This window comes from Lampetra fluviatilis, unplaced genomic scaffold (assembly GCF_964198595.1).
Source record: "Lampetra fluviatilis unplaced genomic scaffold, kcLamFluv1.1 SCAFFOLD_1263, whole genome shotgun sequence".
In the NCBI taxonomy this organism is placed as follows: Eukaryota; Metazoa; Chordata; class Hyperoartia; order Petromyzontiformes; family Petromyzontidae; genus Lampetra; species Lampetra fluviatilis.
In genome coordinates this window covers 1-20000 of record NW_027620965.1, presented here as the reverse complement: position 1 = coordinate 20000, position 20000 = coordinate 1, and the positions used below count along the sequence as shown (strand labels likewise).

The 20000-nt window shown below is 59.4% G+C and overlaps 1 protein-coding gene across 1 annotated transcript in view; it reads left to right on the top strand.

Annotated features, from left to right (window-relative positions):
• LOC144954600 (dmX-like protein 2) overlaps window positions 1–18494 on the top strand; it is a gene marked incomplete at its 3' end in the record, with an annotated part of 19307 nt that extends 813 nt beyond the window's left edge. Inside the window, exons 2-8 of the mRNA XM_078885053.1 lie at window positions 188–432; window positions 863–987; window positions 2314–2397; window positions 11357–11441; window positions 15144–15278; window positions 17139–17237; window positions 17866–18494. Of these exons, the coding sequence (XP_078741179.1) occupies window positions 11378–11441; window positions 15144–15278; window positions 17139–17237; window positions 17866–18494 (927 nt within the window). The remainder of the gene's footprint in view (window positions 1–187; window positions 433–862; window positions 988–2313; window positions 2398–11356; window positions 11442–15143; window positions 15279–17138; window positions 17238–17865) is intronic.
• Window positions 18495–20000: the final 1506 nt, after the last annotated feature.

Sequence of the window (20000 nt, the reverse complement as noted above, 5' to 3'; positions counted from 1 at the left end):
GGAGGAGGTGGGGGGGTGGTGGGTGAGAGGGGTGGGAGGAGGAGGAGGTGGAGGAGGAGGTGGTGGGGGAGGAGGTGGATGGGGAGGTGGCTGAGAAGGTGGATGAGGAGGTGGAGGAGGAGGTGGAGGAGGAGTGAGACACGGCAGCAGCCGCTCACCCATCATCCTCACCTCTCGGTCCCAACAGCTCCGATGCCGGTGACTTCGACCGCGACCCCGACTCCGATGAGGTGGATGTGGAGGTGGATGATGAGGAGGTGGAGGAGGAGGTGGAGGAGGGGAGCGAGCTGGTGTTGTGGCGTGTGGCGCCCGTGGGAGCCCTAGCCCACGCCGGCGGCCTGGAGGAGGTTGCCAGGGTGAGCGGGAGAGGGCACAACGCTCGATTCCTGTCCGTCGCCTGGTTGCCCACGCTGGTGCCTGCCGCTTGCCTCGGTGAGTGGGCGGGTGGGTGGGTGGGTGGGTTGGGGGGTGGGTGGGTGGGTGAGTTGGTGGGCGGGTGGGTGAGTGAGTGGGCGGGTTGGTGGGTGGGTGGGCGAGTGGGTGGGTGGGTGAGTGGGTGGGTGTGTTGGTGGGCGGGTGAGTGAGTGGGTGCGCGGGTGGGTGAGTGGGTGGGCGGGTGGGTGAGTGGGTGGGTGGGTGGGTTAGTGAGTGGGTGGGTGAGTGGGTGAGTGGGTGGGTGAGTGGGTGAGTGGGTGGGTGAGTGGGTGAGTGGGTGGGTGAGTGGGTGAGTGGGTGGGTGAGTGGGTGAGTGGGTGGGCGAAGGAGTGGCTGTAGAACCGTGTGTATCTCTCCGCCCCTCCCCTCCCCCCGCCCCTCCCCCCCCTCACCCCCCCCCCCGTCCCGGCCACCTTTGTCTCCCCAGCCCCGCTGTGGCCATCTCCCAGTGCGTGCTTTGTGGCGTGGACGGGGGCTTCTCTGCGTCTCTACCAGGCCATCGTGGACGCTCGCAAACTCCTGCATCGTCTCGCTCGGCACCCCGACTCAGTGGTGGGTGGGGTTCACGGTGACCGTGTGGGTGGGTGGGTGGGTGGGTGGCTGTGTGGGTGGGTGGGGTTCACGATGGCCGTGTGGGTGGGTGGGTGGGGTTCACGATGGCCGTGTGGGTGGGTGGGGTTCAGGGTGGCCGTGTGGGTGGGTGGGGTTCACGATGGCCGTGTGGGTGGGTGGGGTTCAGGGTGGCCGTGTGGGTGGGTGGGGTTCACGATGGCCGTGTGGGTGGGTGGGTGGGGTTCACGATGGCCGTGTGGGGTGGGTGGGGTTCACGGTGGCCGTGTGGGTGGGTGGGGTTCACGATGGCCGTGTGGGTGGGTGGGGTTCAGGGTGGCCGTGTGGGTGGGTGGGGTTCAGGGTGGCCGTGTGGGTGGGTGGGGTTCAGGGTGGCCGTGTGGGTGGGTGGGGTTCACGGTGGCCGTGTGGGTGGGTGGGGTTCACGACGGTCGTGTGGGTGGGTGGGGTTCAGGGTGGCCGTGTGGGTGGGTGGGGTTCAGGGTGGCCGTGTGGGTGGGTGGGGTTCACGATGGCCGTGTGGGTGGGTGGGGTTCACGACGGTCGTGTGGGTGGGTGGCCGTGTGGGTGGGTGGGGTTCAGGGTGGCCGTGTGGGTGGGTGGGGTTCACGATGGCCGTGTGGGTGGGTGGGGTTCAGGGTGGCCGTGTGGGTGGGTGAGGTTCACGGTGACCGTGTGGGTGGGTGGGGTTCAGGGTGGCCGTGTGGGTGGGTGGGGTTCACGATGGCCGTGTGGGTGGGTGGGGTTCACGATGGCCGTGTGGGTGGGTGGGGTTCACGGTGACCGTGTGGGTGGGTGGGGTTCACGACGGTCGTGTGGGTGGGTGGCCGTGTGGGTGGGTGGGTGGGGTTCACGGTGACCGTGTGGGTGGGTGGGGTTCACGACGGTCGTGTGGGTGGGTGGCCGTGTGGGTGGGTGGGGTTCACGGTGGCCGTGTGGGTGGGTGGGTGGGGTTCACGACGGTCGTGTGGGTGGGTGGCCGTGTGGGTGGGTGGGGTCCACGTTGACCGTGTGGGTGGGTGGGGTTCACGACGGCCGTGTGGGTGGGTGGGGTTCACGACGGCCGTGTGGGTGGGTGGCCGTGTGGGTGGGTGGGGTTCACGACGGCCGTGTGGGTGGGGTGGGGTTCACGATGACCGTGTGGGTGGGTGGCCGTGTGGGTGGGTGGGGTTCACGATGGCCGTGTGGGTGGGTGGGGTTCACGATGACCGTGTGGGTGGGTGGGGTTCACGACGGTCGTGTGGGTGGGTGGCCGTGTGGGTGCTGAGTCTACGCGGGGGACCTTAGTCTCTGTCTTTATCCGTGCAGGGATCTTTGGGCATCGACATCATCAGCGACTTGTCTGCCAAGCGGGCAAGTTGCATCGGAGAGCTCCACACCATCGCCACCAGGGTAACATCACCATCATCATCGTCACCATCACCATCACCACCATCGCCACCAGGGTAACATCACCATCATCACCATCATCGTCACCATCATCGCCACCAGGGTAACATCACCATCATCACCATCATCGTCATCGTCACCATCACCACCATCATCGCCACCAGGGTAACATCACCATCATCACCATCATCGTCACCATCATCGCCACCAGGGTAACATCACCATCATCACCATCATCGTCATCGTCACCATCACCACCATCATCGCCACCAGGGTAACATCACCATCATCACCATCATCGTCACCATCATCGCCACCAGGGTAACATCACCATCATCACCATCATCGTCATCGTCACCATCACCACCATCATCGCCACCAGGGTAACATCACCATCATCACTATCATCGTCACCATCACCATCACCACCATCGCCACCAGGGTAACATCACCATCATCACTATCATCGTCATCGTCACCATCGTCATCACCACCATCGCCACCAGGGTAACATCACCATCATCACCATCATCGTCATCGTCACCATCACCACCATCATCGCCACCAGGGTAACATCACCATCATCACTATCATCGTCATCATCACCATCGTCACCATCATCGCCATCGTCACCACCATCGCCACCAGGGTAACATCACCATCATCACTATCATCATCATCGTCACCATCGTCATCACCATCGTCACCATCATCGTCATCATCATCATCACCATCATCACCATCGTCACCATCATCACTATCATCGTCATCGTCACCATCATCATCACCACCATCGCCACCAGGGTAACATCACCATCATCACTATCATCGTCATCGTCACCATCGTCACCATCATCGCCACCAGGGTAACATCACCATCATCACTATCATCGTCATCGTCACCATCGTCACCATCATCGTCACCATCATCGTCACCATCGTCACCATTGTCACTATCATCACCATCATCACCATCATCACCATCATCACCATCGTCACCATCGCCACCATCATCACCATCATCACCATCATCACCATCGTCACCATCGTCACCATCGCCACCATCATCACCATCATCACCATCATCACCATCGCCACCATCATCACCATCATCACCATCGCCACCATCATCACCATCGTCACCATCGTCACCATCGTCACCATCATCACCATCATCACCATCGTCACCATCGCCACCATCGTCACCATCGTCACCATCATCACCATCATCACCATCGTCATCATCATCACCACCATCATCACCATCATCACCATCGTCACCATCGTCACCATCGCCACCATCATCACCATCATCACCATCGTCATCATCGTCACCATCATCGTCACCATCGTCACCATCATCACCATCATCACCATCATCACCATCGTCATCATCACCACCACCATCATCACCATCATCACCATCGTCACCATCGTCACCATCATCGCCATCGTCACCATCGTCATCATCATCACCACCATCATCACCATCGTCACCATCGTCACCATCATCACCATCATCACCATCGTCACCATCGCCACCAGGGTAACATCACCATCATCACCATCATCACCATCATCTCCATCATCATCACCATCATCACCATCGTCACCATCGCCACCAGGGTAGCATCACCATCATCACCATCACCACCATCACCACCATCATCGTCACCATCGTCACCATCGTCACCATCGTCACCATCATCACCATCATCAACACCATCATCATCACCATCATCACCATCGCCACCAGGGTACAATCACCATCACCACCATCATCACCATCATCACTATCATCACCATCATCACCATCATCACCATCATCACTATCATCACCATCATCACCATCATCACTATCATCGTCACCATCATCACTATCATCGTCACCATCATCACTATCATCACCATCATCACCATCGTCACCATCGTCACCATCATCACTATCATCACTGTCATCGTCACCATCATCACTATCATCACCATCATCACCATCACCACCATCATCACCGTGTCTCTGTGTCTCTGTGTCGCAGCGTGTCTCCCCGTGTCTCTGTGTCTCAGCGTGTCTCCCCTTGTCTCTGTGTCGCAGCGTGTCTCCCCGTGTCTCTGTGTCTCCCCGTGTCTCTGTGTCTCTGTGTCACACCGTGTCTCCCCGTGTCTCTGTGTCTCAGCGTGTTTTCCCGTGTCTCTGTGTCTCAGCGTGTCTCCCCGTGTCTCTGTGTCTCAGCATGTCTCCCCGTGTCTCTGTGTCTCTGTGTCTCCCCGTGTTTCTGTGTCTCAGCGTGTCTCCCCGTGTCTCGGTCACACCGTGTCTCTGTGTCTCTGTGTCTCCCCGTGTCTCTGTGTCACACCGTGTCTCCCCGTGTCTCTGTGTCTCCCCGTGTCTCTGTGTCTCCGTGTCTCTGTGTCTCTGTGTCTCTGTGTCTCCCCGTGTCTCTGTGTCGCAGCGTGTCTCCCCGTATCTCTGTGTTGCAGCGTGTCTCCCCGTGTCTCTGTGTCACACCGTGTCTCCCCGTGTCTCTGTGTCTCAGCGTGTCTCTGTGTCTCTGTGTCTCTGTGTCACACCGTGTCTCCCCATGTCTCTGTGTCTCAGCGTGTCTCAGCGTGTCTCCCTGTGTCTCTGTGTCTCTCTGTGTCTCCCCATGTCTCTGTGTCTCAGCGTGTCTCTGTGTCTCTGTGTCTCTGTGTCACACCGTGTCTCCCCATGTCTCTGTGTCTCAGCGTGTCTCAGCGTGTCTCCCTGTGTCTCTGTGTCTCTCTGTGTCTCCCCATGTCTCTGTGTCTCAGCGTGTCTCTGTGTCTCTGTGTCTCTGTGTCACACCGTGTCTCCCCGTGTCTCTGTGTCGCAGCGTGTCTCAGCGTGTCTCCCTGTGTCTCTGTGTCTCAGCGTGTCTCTGTGTCTCTGTGTCTCTGTGTCACACCGTGTCTCCCCGTGTCTCTGTGTCTCAGCGTGTCTCAGCGTGTCTCAGCGTGTCTCCCTGTGTCTCTGCGTCTCTGTGTCTCTCTGTGTCTCCCCGTGTCTCTGTGTCGCAGCGTGTCTCAGCGTGTCTCCCCGTGTCTCTGTGTCACACCGTGTCTCTCCGTGTCTCTGTGTCTCTGTGTCTCAGCGTGCCTCCCTGTGTCTCTGTGTCTCTGTGTCTCTGTGTCGCAGCGTGTCTCCCCGTGTCTCTGTGTCACACCGTGTCTCCCCGTGTCTCTGTGTCTCTGTGTCTCTCTGTGTCTCCCCGTGTCTCTGTGTCGCAGCGTGTCTCCCCGTGTCTCAGCGTGTCTCCCTGTGTCTCTGTGTCGCAGCGTGTCTCCCCGTGTCTCTGTGTCGCAGCGTGTCTCCCCGTGTCTTTGTGTCACACCATGTCTCCCCGTGTCTCTGTGTCTCAGCGTGTCTTTGTGTCTCTGTGTCTCTGTGTCACACCGTGTCTCCCCATGTCTCTGTGTCTCTCTGTGTCTCCCCGTGTCTCTGTGTCGCAGCGTGTCTCAGCGTGTCTCTGTGTCTCTGTGTCACACCGTGTCTCCCTGTGTCTCTGTGTCTCTGTGTCTCTCTGTGTCTCCCCGTGTCTCTGTGTCGCAGCGTGTCTCAGCGTGTCTCAGCGTGTCTCAGTGTCTCTGTGTCACACCGTGTCTCCCTGTGTCTCTGTGTCTCTGTGTCTCTCTGTGTCTCCCCGTGTCTCTGTGTCGCAGCGTGTCTCAGCGTGTCTCCCCGTGTCTCTGTGTCTCTGTGTCACACCGTGTCTCCCTGTGTCTCTGTGTCTCTGTGTCTCTCTGTGTCTCCCCGTGTCCCTGTGTCACACCGTGTCTCCCCGTGTCTCTGTGTCTCTGTGTCACACCGTGTCTCCCTGTGTCTCTGTGTCTCTCTGTGTCTCCCCGTGTCTCTGTGTCACACCGTGTCTCCCCGTGTCTCTGTGTCTCTGTGTCTCCCCGTGTTTCTGTGTCTCAGCGTGTCTCCCCGTGTCTCGGTCACACCGTGTCTCTGTGTCTCTGTGTCTCCCCGTGTCTCTGTGTCACACCGTGTCTCCCCGTGTCTCTGTGTCTCCCCGTGTCTCTGTGTCTCCGTGTCTCTGTGTCTCTGTGTCTCTGTGTCTCCCCGTGTCTCTGTGTCTCTGTGTCACACCGTGTCTCCCTGTGTCTCTGTGTCTCTGTGTCTCTCTGTGTCTCCCCGTGTCCCTGTGTCACACCGTGTCTCCCCGTGTCTCTGTGTCTCTGTGTCACACCGTGTCTCCCTGTGTCTCTGTGTCTCTCTGTGTCTCCCCGTGTCTCTGTGTCACACCGTGTCTCCCCGTGTCTCTGTGTCTCTGTGTCTCCCCGTGTTTCTGTGTCTCAGCGTGTCTCCCCGTGTCTCGGTCACACCGTGTCTCTGTGTCTCTGTGTCTCCCCGTGTCTCTGTGTCACACCGTGTCTCCCCGTGTCTCTGTGTCTCCCCGTGTCTCTGTGTCTCCCCGTGTCTCTGTGTCTCCGTGTCTCTGTGTCTCTGTGTCTCTGTGTCTCCCCGTGTCTCTGTGTCGCAGCGTGTCTCCCCGTATCTCTGTGTTGCAGCGTGTCTCCCCGTGTCTCTGTGTCACACCGTGTCTCCCCGTGTCTCTGTGTCTCAGCGTGTCTCTGTGTCTCTGTGTCTCTGTGTCACACCGTGTCTCCCCATGTCTCTGTGTCTCAGCGTGTCTCAGCGTGTCTCCCTGTGTCTCTGTGTCTCTCTGTGTCTCCCCATGTCTCTGTGTCTCAGCGTGTCTCTGTGTCTCTGTGTCTCTGTGTCACACCGTGTCTCCCCATGTCTCTGTGTCTCAGCGTGTCTCAGCGTGTCTCCCTGTGTCTCTGTGTCTCTCTGTGTCTCCCCATGTCTCTGTGTCTCAGCGTGTCTCTGTGTCTCTGTGTCTCTGTGTCACACCGTGTCTCCCCGTGTCTCTGTGTCGCAGCGTGTCTCAGCGTGTCTCCCTGTGTCTCTGTGTCTCAGCGTGTCTCTGTGTCTCTGTGTCTCTGTGTCACACCGTGTCTCCCCGTGTCTCTGTGTCTCAGCGTGTCTCAGCGTGTCTCAGCGTGTCTCCCTGTGTCTCTGCGTCTCTGTGTCTCTCTGTGTCTCCCCGTGTCTCTGTGTCGCAGCGTGTCTCAGCGTGTCTCCCCGTGTCTCTGTGTCACACCGTGTCTCTCCGTGTCTCTGTGTCTCTGTGTCTCAGCGTGCCTCCCTGTGTCTCTGTGTCTCTGTGTCTCTGTGTCGCAGCGTGTCTCCCCGTGTCTCTGTGTCACACCGTGTCTCCCCGTGTCTCTGTGTCTCTGTGTCTCTCTGTGTCTCCCCGTGTCTCTGTGTCGCAGCGTGTCTCCCCGTGTCTCAGCGTGTCTCCCTGTGTCTCTGTGTCGCAGCGTGTCTCCCCGTGTCTCTGTGTCGCAGCGTGTCTCCCCGTGTCTTTGTGTCACACCATGTCTCCCCGTGTCTCTGTGTCTCAGCGTGTCTTTGTGTCTCTGTGTCTCTGTGTCACACCGTGTCTCCCCATGTCTCTGTGTCTCTCTGTGTCTCCCCGTGTCTCTGTGTCGCAGCGTGTCTCAGCGTGTCTCTGTGTCTCTGTGTCACACCGTGTCTCCCTGTGTCTCTGTGTCTCTGTGTCTCTCTGTGTCTCCCCGTGTCTCTGTGTCGCAGCGTGTCTCAGCGTGTCTCAGCGTGTCTCAGTGTCTCTGTGTCACACCGTGTCTCCCTGTGTCTCTGTGTCTCTGTGTCTCTCTGTGTCTCCCCGTGTCTCTGTGTCGCAGCGTGTCTCAGCGTGTCTCCCCGTGTCTCTGTGTCTCTGTGTCACACCGTGTCTCCCTGTGTCTCTGTGTCTCTGTGTCTCTCTGTGTCTCCCCGTGTCCCTGTGTCACACCGTGTCTCCCCGTGTCTCTGTGTCTCTGTGTCACACCGTGTCTCCCTGTGTCTCTGTGTCTCTCTGTGTCTCCCCGTGTCTCTGTGTCACACCGTGTCTCCCCGTGTCTCTGCGTCTCTGTGTCTCTCTGTGTCTCCCCGTGTCTCTGTGTCTCAGCATGTCTCCCCGTGTCTCTGTGTCTCTGTGTCTCCCCGTGTTTCTGTGTCTCAGCGTGTCTCCCCGTGTCTCGGTCACACCGTGTCTCTGTGTCTCTGTGTCTCCCCGTGTCTCTGTGTCACACCGTGTCTCCCCGTGTCTCTGTGTCTCCCCGTGTCTCTGTGTCTCCGTGTCTCTGTGTCTCTGTGTCTCTGTGTCTCCCCGTGTCTCTGTGTCGCAGCGTGTCTCCCCGTATCTCTGTGTTGCAGCGTGTCTCCCCGTGTCTCTGTGTCACACCGTGTCTCCCCGTGTCTCTGTGTCTCAGCGTGTCTCTGTGTCTCTGTGTCTCTGTGTCACACCGTGTCTCCCCATGTCTCTGTGTCTCAGCGTGTCTCAGCGTGTCTCCCTGTGTCTCTGTGTCTCTCTGTGTCTCCCCATGTCTCTGTGTCTCAGCGTGTCTCTGTGTCTCTGTGTCTCTGTGTCACACCGTGTCTCCCCATGTCTCTGTGTCTCAGCGTGTCTCAGCGTGTCTCCCTGTGTCTCTGTGTCTCTCTGTGTCTCCCCATGTCTCTGTGTCTCAGCGTGTCTCTGTGTCTCTGTGTCTCTGTGTCACACCGTGTCTCCCCGTGTCTCTGTGTCGCAGCGTGTCTCAGCGTGTCTCCCTGTGTCTCTGTGTCTCAGCGTGTCTCTGTGTCTCTGTGTCTCTGTGTCACACCGTGTCTCCCCGTGTCTCTGTGTCTCAGCGTGTCTCAGCGTGTCTCAGCGTGTCTCCCTGTGTCTCTGCGTCTCTGTGTCTCTCTGTGTCTCCCCGTGTATCTGTGTCGCAGCGTGTCTCAGCGTGTCTCCCCGTGTCTCTGTGTCACACCGTGTCTCTCCGTGTCTCTGTGTCTCTGTGTCTCAGCGTGCCTCCCTGTGTCTCTGTGTCTCTGTGTCTCTGTGTCGCAGCGTGTCTCCCCGTGTCTCTGTGTCACACCGTGTCTCCCCGTGTCTCTGTGTCTCTGTGTCTCTCTGTGTCTCCCCGTGTCTCTGTGTCGCAGCGTGTCTCCCCGTGTCTCAGCGTGTCTCCCTGTGTCTCTGTGTCGCAGCGTGTCTCCCCGTGTCTCTGTGTCGCAGCGTGTCTCCCCGTGTCTTTGTGTCACACCATGTCTCCCCGTGTCTCTGTGTCTCAGCGTGTCTTTGTGTCTCTGTGTCTCTGTGTCACACCGTGTCTCCCCATGTCTCTGTGTCTCTCTGTGTCTCCCCGTGTCTCTGTGTCGCAGCGTGTCTCAGCGTGTCTCTGTGTCTCTGTGTCACACCGTGTCTCCCTGTGTCTCTGTGTCTCTCTGTGTCTCCCCGTGTCTCTGTGTCGCAGCGTGTCTCAGCGTGTCTCTGTGTCTCTGTGTCACACCGTGTCTCCCTGTGTCTCTGTGTCTCTGTGTCTCTCTGTGTCTCCCCGTGTCTCTGTGTCGCAGCGTGTCTCAGCGTGTCTCAGCGTGTCTCTGTGTCTCTGTGTCACACCGTGTCTCCCTGTGTCTCTGTGTCTCTGTGTCTCTCTGTGTCTCCCCGTGTCTCTGTGTCGCAGCGTGTCTCAGCGTGTCTCCCCGTGTCTCTGTGTCTCTGTGTCACACCGTGTCTCCCTGTGTCTCTGTGTCTCTGTGTCTCTCTGTGTCTCCCCGTGTCCCTGTGTCACACCGTGTCTCCCCGTGTCTCTGTGTCTCTGTGTCACACCGTGTCTCCCTGTGTCTCTGTGTCTCTCTGTGTCTCCCCGTGTCTCTGTGTCACACCGTGTCTCCCCGTGTCTCTGCGTCTCTGTGTCTCTCTGTGTCTCCCCGTGTCTCTGTGTCTCAGCATGTCTCCCCGTGTCTCTGTGTCTCTGTGTCTCCCCGTGTTTCTGTGTCTCAGCGTGTCTCCCCGTGTCTCGGTCACACCGTGTCTCTGTGTCTCTGTGTCTCCCCGTGTCTCTGTGTCACACCGTGTCTCCCCGTGTCTCTGCGTCTCTGTGTCTCTCTGTGTCTCCCCGTGTCCCTGTGTCACACCGTGTCTCCCCGTGTCTCTGTGTCTCTGTGTCACACCGTGTCTCCCTGTGTCTCTGTGTCTCTCTGTGTCTCCCCGTGTCTCTGTGTCACACCGTGTCTCCCCGTGTCTCTGCGTCTCTGTGTCTCTCTGTGTCTCCCCGTGTCTCTGTGTCGCAGCGTGTCTCAGCGTGTCTCCCCGTGTCTCTGTGTCACACCGTGTCTCCCCGTGTCTCTGTGTCTCTGTGTCTCAGCGTGCCTCCCTGTGTCTCTGTGTCTCTGTGTCTCTATGTCGCAGCGTGTCTCCCCGTGTCTCTGTGTCACACCGTGTCTCCCCGTGTCTCTGTGTCTCTGTGTCTCTCTGTGTCTCCCCGTGTCTCTGTGTCGCAGCGTGTCTCCCCGTGTCTCTGTGTCTCTGTGTCTCCCCGTGTCTCTGTGTCGCAGCGTGTCTCAGCGTGTCTCCCCGTGTCTCTGTGTCGCAGCGTGTCTCCCCGTGTCTCAGCGTGTCTCCCTGTGTCTCTGTGTCGCAGCGTGTCTCCCCGTGTCTCTGTGTCGCAGCGTGTCTCCCCGTGTCTTTGTGTCACACCATGTCTCCCCGTGTCTCTGTGTCTCAGCGTGTCTTTGTGTCTCTGTGTCTCTGTGTCACACCGTGTCTCCCCATGTCTCTGTGTCTCTCTGTGTCTCCCCGTGTCTCTGTGTCGCAGCGTGTCTCAGCGTGTCTCTGTGTCTCTGTGTCACACCGTGTCTCCCTGTGTCTCTGTGTCTCTCTGTGTCTCCCCGTGTCTCTGTGTCGCAGCGTGTCTCAGCGTGTCTCTGTGTCTCTGTGTCACACCGTGTCTCCCTGTGTCTCTGTGTCTCTGTGTCTCTCTGTGTCTCCCCGTGTCTCTGTGTCGCAGCGTGTCTCAGCGTGTCTCTGTGTCTCTGTGTCACACCGTGTCTCCCTGTGTCTCTGTGTCTCTGTGTCTCTCTGTGTCTCCCCGTGTCTCTGTGTCGCAGCGTGTCTCCGAGGTGCAGCTGATGCACGTCTTCCAGGAGGACTTCATCCTGGGCCATCGACACCACGAACTCTCCACCTCACACGGTGATGGTGGTGGTGGTGATGATGATGATGGTGGTGGTGATGGGGGTGGTGGTGATGGTGGTCGTGATAGGGGTGGTGGTGGTGGTGATGGTGGTGGTGATGATGGTGATGATGATGGTTGATGGGGGTGGTGATGGGGATGTTGGGGCTGGTGGTAATGGGGCTGGTTGTGATGGTGGTACTGATGGTCGTGATGGGGGTAGTAATGGGGGTAGTGATGGGCGTGGTGGTGGTGGTGATGGTGGTGATGATGGTGATGATGGTGATGATGATGGTGATGATGATGGCGATGATGAGGTTAGTAATGGGGGTAGTGATGGCCGTGTTGGCACTGGTGGCAATGGTGGTGATTGATCTGGTGGTGATGGGGATGTTGGTGGTGGTGGTGGTGATGCTGGTGATGATGGTGGTGATGATGGTGGTGATGATGATGATGGTTGATGGGGGTAGTGATGGGGATGTTGGGGCTGGTAGTGATGGTGGTGCTGATGGTGATGTTCGTGATGGGCGTGGTGATGATGGTGGTGGTGGTGGTGGTGATGATGATGATGGTAGTGATGGGTTGTGGCGATGGTGCTGGTGATGCTGGTGACGGTCACGCTGTGGTGAGAGCCATCATCCCACGAACCCGCCCAGGGACACGCACCCTTAGCGCCGGTCGTAAAACACCACGGCGGCGTTTGCGGCTCCGAAAAAACCCCCTCCCACCTCCACCTTCGATGTAATTTACCGCGGTAAACCTCCCCACGCCAACACAAACACACAGCCGTGTTGACAGGCGACTTTGACCTCTCCCGGCCACGAAGACCACGTGTTTATCGGAGCTAGCGTTGGGGTAAACCCCCGCTCCACCGTCGATTTAAAACCTCCCCACGCCAACACAAACACACAGCCGTGTTGACAGGCGACTTTGACGTCTCCTGGCCACGAAGACCACGTGTTTATTGGAGCTAGCGTTGGGGTAAACCCCCGCTCCACCATCGATTTAAAACCTCCCCACGCGAACACAATCACCCAGCCGTGTTGACAGGCGACTTTGACGTCTCCTGGCCACGAAGACCACGTGTTTATTGGAGCTAGCGTTGGGGTAAACCCCCGCTCCACCGTCGATTTAAAACCTCCCCACACGAACACAATCACACAGCCGTGTTGACAGGCGACCTTGACGTCTCCTGGCCACGAAGACCACGTGTTTATCGGAGCTAGCGTTGGGGTAAACCCCCGCTCCACCGTCGATTTAAAACCTCCCCACGCCAACACAAACACCCAGCCGTGTTGACAGGCGACCTTGACGTCTCCTGGCCACGAAGACCACGTGTTTATTGGAGCTAGCGTTGGGGTAAACCCCCGCTCCACCGTCGATTTAAAACCTCCCCACGCGAACACAATCACCCAGCCGTGGCGACAGGCGACTTTGACGTCTCCTGGCCACGAAGACCACGTGTTTATCGGAGCTAGCGTTGGGGTAAACCCCCCTCCACCGTCGATTTAAAACCTCCCCACGCGAACACAATCACCCAGCCGTGTTGACAGGCGACCTTGATGTCTCCTGGCTAGAAAGACCACGTGTTTATCGGAGCTAGCGTTGGGGTAAACCCCCGCTCCACCATCGATTTAAAACCTCCCCACGCGAACACAATCACCCAGCCGTGGCGACAGGCGACTTTGACGTCTCCTGGCCACGAAGACCACGTGTTTATCGGAGCTAGCATTGGGGTAAACCCCCGCTCCACCATCGATTTAAAACCTCCCCACACGAACACAAACACCCAGCCGTGTTGACAGGCGACTTTGACGTCTCCTGGCCACGAAGACCACGTGTTTATCGGAGCTAGCGTTGGGGTAAACCCCCGCTCCACCGTCGATTTAAAACCTCCCCACGCCAACACAAACACCCAGCCGTGTTGACAGGCGACTTTGACGTCTCCTGGCCACGAAGACCACGTGTTTATTGGAGCTAGCGTTGGGGTAAACCCCCGCTCCACCATCGATTTAAAACCTCCCCACGCGAACACAATCACCCAGCCGTGGCGACAGGCGACTTTGACGTCTCCTGGCCACGAAGACCACGTGTTTATCGGAGCTAGCGTTGGGGTAAACCCCCGCTCCACCGTCGATTTAAAACCTCCCCACGCGAACACAATCACCCAGCCGTGTTGACAGGCGACTTTGACGTCTCCTGGCCACGAAGACCACGTGTTTATCGGAGCTAGCGTTGGGGTAAACCCCCGCTCCACCATCGATTTAAAACCTCCCCACGCGAACACAAACACACAGCCGTGGCGACAGGCGACTTTGACGTCTCCTGGCCACGAAGACCACGTGTTTATCGGAGCTAGCGTTGGGGTAAACCCCCCTCCACCATCGATTTAAAACCTCCCCACGCCAACACAAACACACAGCCGTGGCGACAGGCGACTTTGACGTCTCCTGGCCACGAAGACCACGTGTTTATCGGAGCTAGCGTTGGGGTAAACCCCCGCTCCACCATCGATTTAAAACCTCTTCTTGGTTCTTTCGGTAAAGTCACCATGTAGAAGGGAAGTAATAAAATAATAAAACGTAATAAAATAATTCTCACGACGTTTCGGCCACAACGCAAGCAGCCGTCTTCACCTGAGGACGGCTGCTTGCGTTGTGGCTGAAACGTCGTGAGAATTATTTTGTTATGTTTTATTTTTATTATTATGTTTTATTTTTATTCTTTTATGTTTTATTTTTATTATTTTATTATGTTTTATTTTTATTATTTTATTACTTCCCTTCTACGTGACGACTTTACCGAAAGAACCAACAAGATGAATCCCTGCAGTCACGAAAGAAGCTTCAAATCGAGATTTCAAACCTCTCCACGCGTTGACGGGCGACTTTGACGTCTCCCGGCCACGACGACCACGTGGTTATCCGGGCCTTCGCTCTGTGCGCACGTGACAGCACTTGCCCCTGCACACCGCTAGAGCCTACCTGGGGCGACCTTTATCTTTGTAGGTGGAACACCAACAGCAGGAGGATGAGGAGGGAGATACAGGGAGCGGCTTCTCCCTGGTGCTGCCGGCGAGAGAGACGGGCCTCGTTCAGGCCAACGCCGCCCCCTTGCAAACGTGACAGCACTTGCCCCTGCAGACCGCTAGAGCCTACCTGGGGCAACCTTTATCTTTGTAGGTGGAACACCAACAGCAGGAGGATGAGGAGGGAGATACAGGGAGCGGCTTCTCCCTGGTGCTGCCGGCGAGAGAGACGGGCCTCGTTCAGGCCAACGCCGCCCCCTTGCAAACGTGACAGCACTTGCCCCTGCAGACCGCTAGAGCCTACCTGGGGCGACCTTTACCTTTATCTTTGTAGGTGGAACACCAACAGCAGGAGGATGAGGAGGGAGATACAGGGAGCGGCTTCTCCCTGGTGCTGCCGGCGAGAGAGACGGGCCTCGTTCAGGCCAACGCCGCCCCCTTGCAAACGTGACAGCACTTGCCCCTGCAGACCGCTAGAGCCTACCTGGGGCGACCTTTACCTTTATCTTTGTAGGTGGAACACCAACAGCAGGAGGATGAGGAGGGAGATACAGGGAGCAGCTTCTCCCTGGTGCTGCCGGCGAGAGAGACGGGCCCCGTTCAGGCCAACGCCGCCCCCTTGCAAACGTGACAGCACTTGCCCCTGCAGACCGCTAGAGCCTACCTGGGGCGACCTTTACCTTTATCTTTGTAGGTGGAACAGCGGGTGGAGCAGGAGGGAGATACGGGGAGCGCTTCTTCCTGGTGCTGCTGGAGAAGGAGGCCAAAGGCCTCGGCACCACCCTCGGCATGTGGAGCGTCGCTCTGCGCTCACCGAAGCAACCCAGCGGTACCAGTCACCAGTCACCCTCAGAGTCCACCCAGCAGTACACCACGTCACCCTCAGAGTCCACCTAGCGGTACCGTACACCACGTCACCCTCAGAGTCCACCCAGCGGTACCAGACACCAGTCACCCTCAGTGTCCACCCAGCAGTACCAGACACCAGTCACCCTCAGAGTCCACCCAGCAGTACACCAGTCACCCTCAGAGTCCACCCAGCAGTACACCAGTCACCCTCAGAGTCCACCCAGCAGTACACCAGTCACCCTCAGAGTCCACCCAGCGGTACCAGACACCAGTCACCCTCAGTGTCCACCCAGCAGTACACCACGTCACCCTCAGAGTCCACCCAGCGGTACCAGACACCAGTCACCCTCAGAGTCCACCCAGCAGTACCAGACACCAGTCACCCTCAGAGTCCACCCAGCAGTACACCACGTCACCCTCAGAGTCCACCCAGCAGTACACCACGTCACCCTCAGAGTCCACCCAGCAGTACACCACGTCACCCTCAGAGTCCACCCAGTAGTACACCACGTCACCCTCAGAGTCCACCCAGCAGTACACCAGTCACCCTCAGTGTCCACCCAGCGGTACCGTACACCAGTCACCCTCAGAGTCCACCCAGCAGTACCAGACACCAGTCACCCTCAGAGTCCACCCAGCAGTACCAGACACCAGTCACCCTCAGAGTCCACCCAGCAGTACCAGACACCAGTCACCCTCAGAGTCCACCCAGCAGTACACCACGTCACCCTCAGTGTCCACCCAGCGGTACCAGACACCAGTCACCATCAGAGTCCACCCAGCAGTACACCACGTCACCCTCAGTGTCCACCCAGCAGTACCAGACACCAGTCACCCTCAGAGTCCACCCAGCAGTACCAGACACCAGTCACCCTCAGAGTCCACCCAGCAGTACCAGACACCAGTCACCCTCAGAGTCCACCCAGCAGTACCAGACACCAATCACCCTCAGAGTCCACCCAGCAGTACCAGACACCAGTCACCCTCAGAGTCCACCCAGCAGTACCAGACACCACGTCACCCTCAGAATCCACCCAGCGTGTGTGTGTCTCCGTGTGTGTCTCTGTGTGTGTCTCTGTGTGTGTCTCCGTGTGTCTCCGTGTGTGTCTCCGTGTGTGTCTCCGTGTGTGTCTCCGTGTGTGTCTCTGTGTGTGTCTCCGTGTGTGTCTCCGTGTCTCCCCATGTGTCTCTCCGTGTGTCTCCGTGTGTCTCTCCGTGTGTCTCTCCGTGTGTGTCTCCGTGTGTCTCTCCGTGTGTCTCTCCGTGTGTGTCTCCGTGTGTGTCTCCGTGTGTGTCTCCGTGTGTGTCTCCATGTGTCTCCATGTGTCTCCGTGTCTCTCCGTGTGTGTCTCCATGTGTCTCCGTGTGTGTCTCCGTGTCTCTCCGTGTCTCCGTGTCTCTCCGTGTGTGTCTCCGTGTGTCTCCGTGTCTCTCCTTGTCTCTCCGTGTCTCAGGCTCGTCCCCGTGTCTCCGTGTCTCCATGTCTCTCCATGTGTCTCCGTGTGTCTCTCTCCGTGTCTCTCCCCGTGTGTCTCCGTGTCTGTCCGTGTCTGTCCGTGTCTCTCCGTGTGTCTCCGTGTCTCTCCGTGTCTCCCCGTGTCTCCCCGTGTCTCAGGCTCGTCCCCGTGTCTCCGTGTCTGTCCGTGTCTCTCCGTGTGTCTCCGTGTCTCCGTGTCTCCCCGTGTCTCAGGCTCGTCCCCGTGTCTCCGTGTCTGTCCGTGTCTCTCCGTGTGTCTCCGTGTCTCCGTGTCTCCCCGTGTCTCAGGCTCGTCCCCGTGTCTCCGTGTCTGTCCGTGTCTCTCCGTGTGTCTCCGTGTCTCCGTGTCTCCCCGTGTCTCAGGCTCGTCCCCGTGTCTCCGTGTCTCATCTCGCTGCGTCTTCAGAGAGGAGCTGCCTCTTCCGCCCGGCGTAGAGATCACGTGTGCGGCCCCCGCTGCCGGTGAGACACGGGGGGAGACACGGGGGGAGACAGGAGGGGAGACACGGGGGGAGACACGGGGGGAGACACGGGGGAGACACGGGGGGGAGACACGGGGGGGGAGACACGCGGGGAGACACGGGGGGGAGACACGGGGGGAGACACGGGGGGAGACACGGGGGAGGAGACACGGGGGGAGACACGGGGGGAGACACGGGGGGGGAGACACGGGGGGAGACACGGGGGAGACACGGGGGGGAGACACGGGGGGAGACACGGGGGGAGACACGGGGGGAGACACGGGGGGAGACACGGGGGGAGACACGGGGGAGACACGGGGGGGGAGACACGGGGGGGGGGGGGGGGGGTGGTGATGGCGGTGGTGGTGACGGCGATGACGGTGGTTGTGGTGACGGTGGTGTTGATGACGGTGGTGGGGATGTTGGCGGTGGTGGTGACGGTGGCGGTGACGGTGATGGTGGTGACGTTGGTGATGTTGGTGGTGATGGGGGTGGCGGTGGTGACGTTGGTGGTGACGTTGGTGGTGACGTTGGTGGTGGCGGTGACGGTAGTGTTGATGGTGACGTTTGCGTTGAGGTTGGTGATGTTGGTGGTGAGCTCCGTCCCCCCCCCCCCCGTGCCCTGCCAGGCCACCTGAGCTCCTCCTCCATCTACCCGGTGTGCCTGGCCCCCTACCTGCTGCTCACCGCCTGCTCCGATGGCTCCGCAATCTTCTGGCGTTGCCGAACATCTCCGCTCGCCCCGCGGTCGCCCAGCGGAGCCGCCCCCTCTCCCACCTCCTCCACCTCATCATCCTCGTCGTACGGCGACGGTCGCCACGACTACGGCTACGACGACGACGGCGGCGGTCGCCGCGACGACGACGAAGAGGAGGAGTCGGAGGATATCCACGGTTGCCACCGCTACGTCTGGGAGGAGTGGCCCCTCATCAGCTGCGGCGGTGACGATGAACCGGCCGGACCGCTGAGCAGCCGCGTCCACGTCCCGGGCCTACCGCAGGCTCTGGGCTGCTCGTACACGGGGCGACTGGCACTGGCCTACACGGCCGTCACTCCGGGCGTCGCCACGGCGGGGGAGGAGGTGGAGGAGGGGGATGGGGAGGAGGTGGAGGGGGTGGTGAGCGTGACGCTGTTTGAGTGCGAGTCGACCGGTGGGAGCGAGTGGGTCGTGGAGCAGAACATCGCCCTGCGGATCGACGGGGGGGACGAGGGGCCGGACGGGGGAGGGAAGGTGGCGCGGTCGGGGGGCGGCAGTGTGGTGAGTTGTGGCGGTGGCTGTGGTGGAGGTGGTGGTGGGGGTGGTGGTGGGGGTGATGGTGGGGGTGGAGATGGTGGTGGTTGCGGTGGTGGTGGTTGCGGTGGAGGTGGTGGTGGTTGCGGTGGAGGTGGTGGTGGTTGCGGTGGAGGTGGTGGTGGTTGCGGTGGAGGTGGTGGTGGTTGCGGTGGTGGTGGTTGTGGTGGTTGTGGTGGTTGCGATGGCAGTGGCGGTGGGTTACAGCCTCGGGTCCTCTCGGCCACGGTCGTGCGTGCCGTCCCTTCTCTGCGCTTGCTGAAACGTGGACCCCTCCCCCCCCATCGCGGTTCGTTATCATTGAGGCTGGCCTGCCTACGATCCATCCTGGGTTTAACCTGCAGGCTGGATTGTGTGAGGAGCTCACAAATCCTTGAAAGATCTGGGCAAAGTCCCATCGGTGAGCTCCTCCGGCAGGCAAGGCTGCGTTGGCTGGGTCATGTAGCCCGCATGCCCAGCCACCGCATGCCTAAACAGCTTTTGTTCGGCCGGATCGAGGGGGCTAAACGGGCGCGGCACGGGCTAGAGAAGAGATGGAGTGACGTGGTACAGGAGGACGTGGAGCTGAGTGGACTTGCCGATGACTGGTACCAGCGGTGTCAAGATCGGCCTCAGTGGAGGAGGCTCGTGAAGGACGCTACTGGGCAGTTGGAGGCAGTCGCCCTCCAACAACAACGGAGGGCGGAGGAGCGACGCTCACAACAACGAGCGGAGCGCCGGGTGGCTAAAGCACAGTAGGGGGCACAGGTGGTGCATCGGCCACTCATCTCAGTCGGTCGACCCATGGCACCTGCTGGGTCTGCCCCGTGACCACCTCCTCATGCACCTAGCCTGGCACAGCAGTACAACCCCTGGCACCTTCTGGGTCTGTCCCGTGACCTCGTGCACCTAGCCTGGCACAGCAGTAGAACCCATGGCACCTGCAGGGTCTGCCCCGTGACCTCCTGTCGGCAGGCGTAGGACACTTCACGTGGCCTCAACCTGCACCTAGTCTGGCACAGACGTCGTTGTGACGTCACTGCCACTTAGTGGCGAATGGCGGTTGTTGTTGTACGTGTGTCACGTTGCCGGTCTTCATAGGTGCTCGCTAACAACACTTGCCCCAACATTCTGTGAAGACTACACGGGGGATCTTTGTCTTTGTTGTGTGAGCATGTGGTGTCTTCCCTCCCTCCCCCTCCCCCTCTCCTCCCTCCCTTTCTCTCCCTCCCTCCCTCCCTTTCTCTCCTCCCCACTCCCCTCCCTCCCCTCCTCTCCTCCCCCCTCCCCCTCTCTCCCCTCCCCTTCCCTCCCTCCCCCTCCCTCTCCCTCCCTCCCTCTCCCTCCCTCCCTTTCTCTCCTCCCCCACTCCCCTCCCTCCCCTCCTCTCCTCCCCCCCCTCCTCTCCTCCCCCCTCTCTCCCCTCCCCTTCCTTCCCTCCCTCTCCCTCCCTCCCCCTCCCTCTCCCTCCCCCTCCCTCTCCTCCCCCTCTCT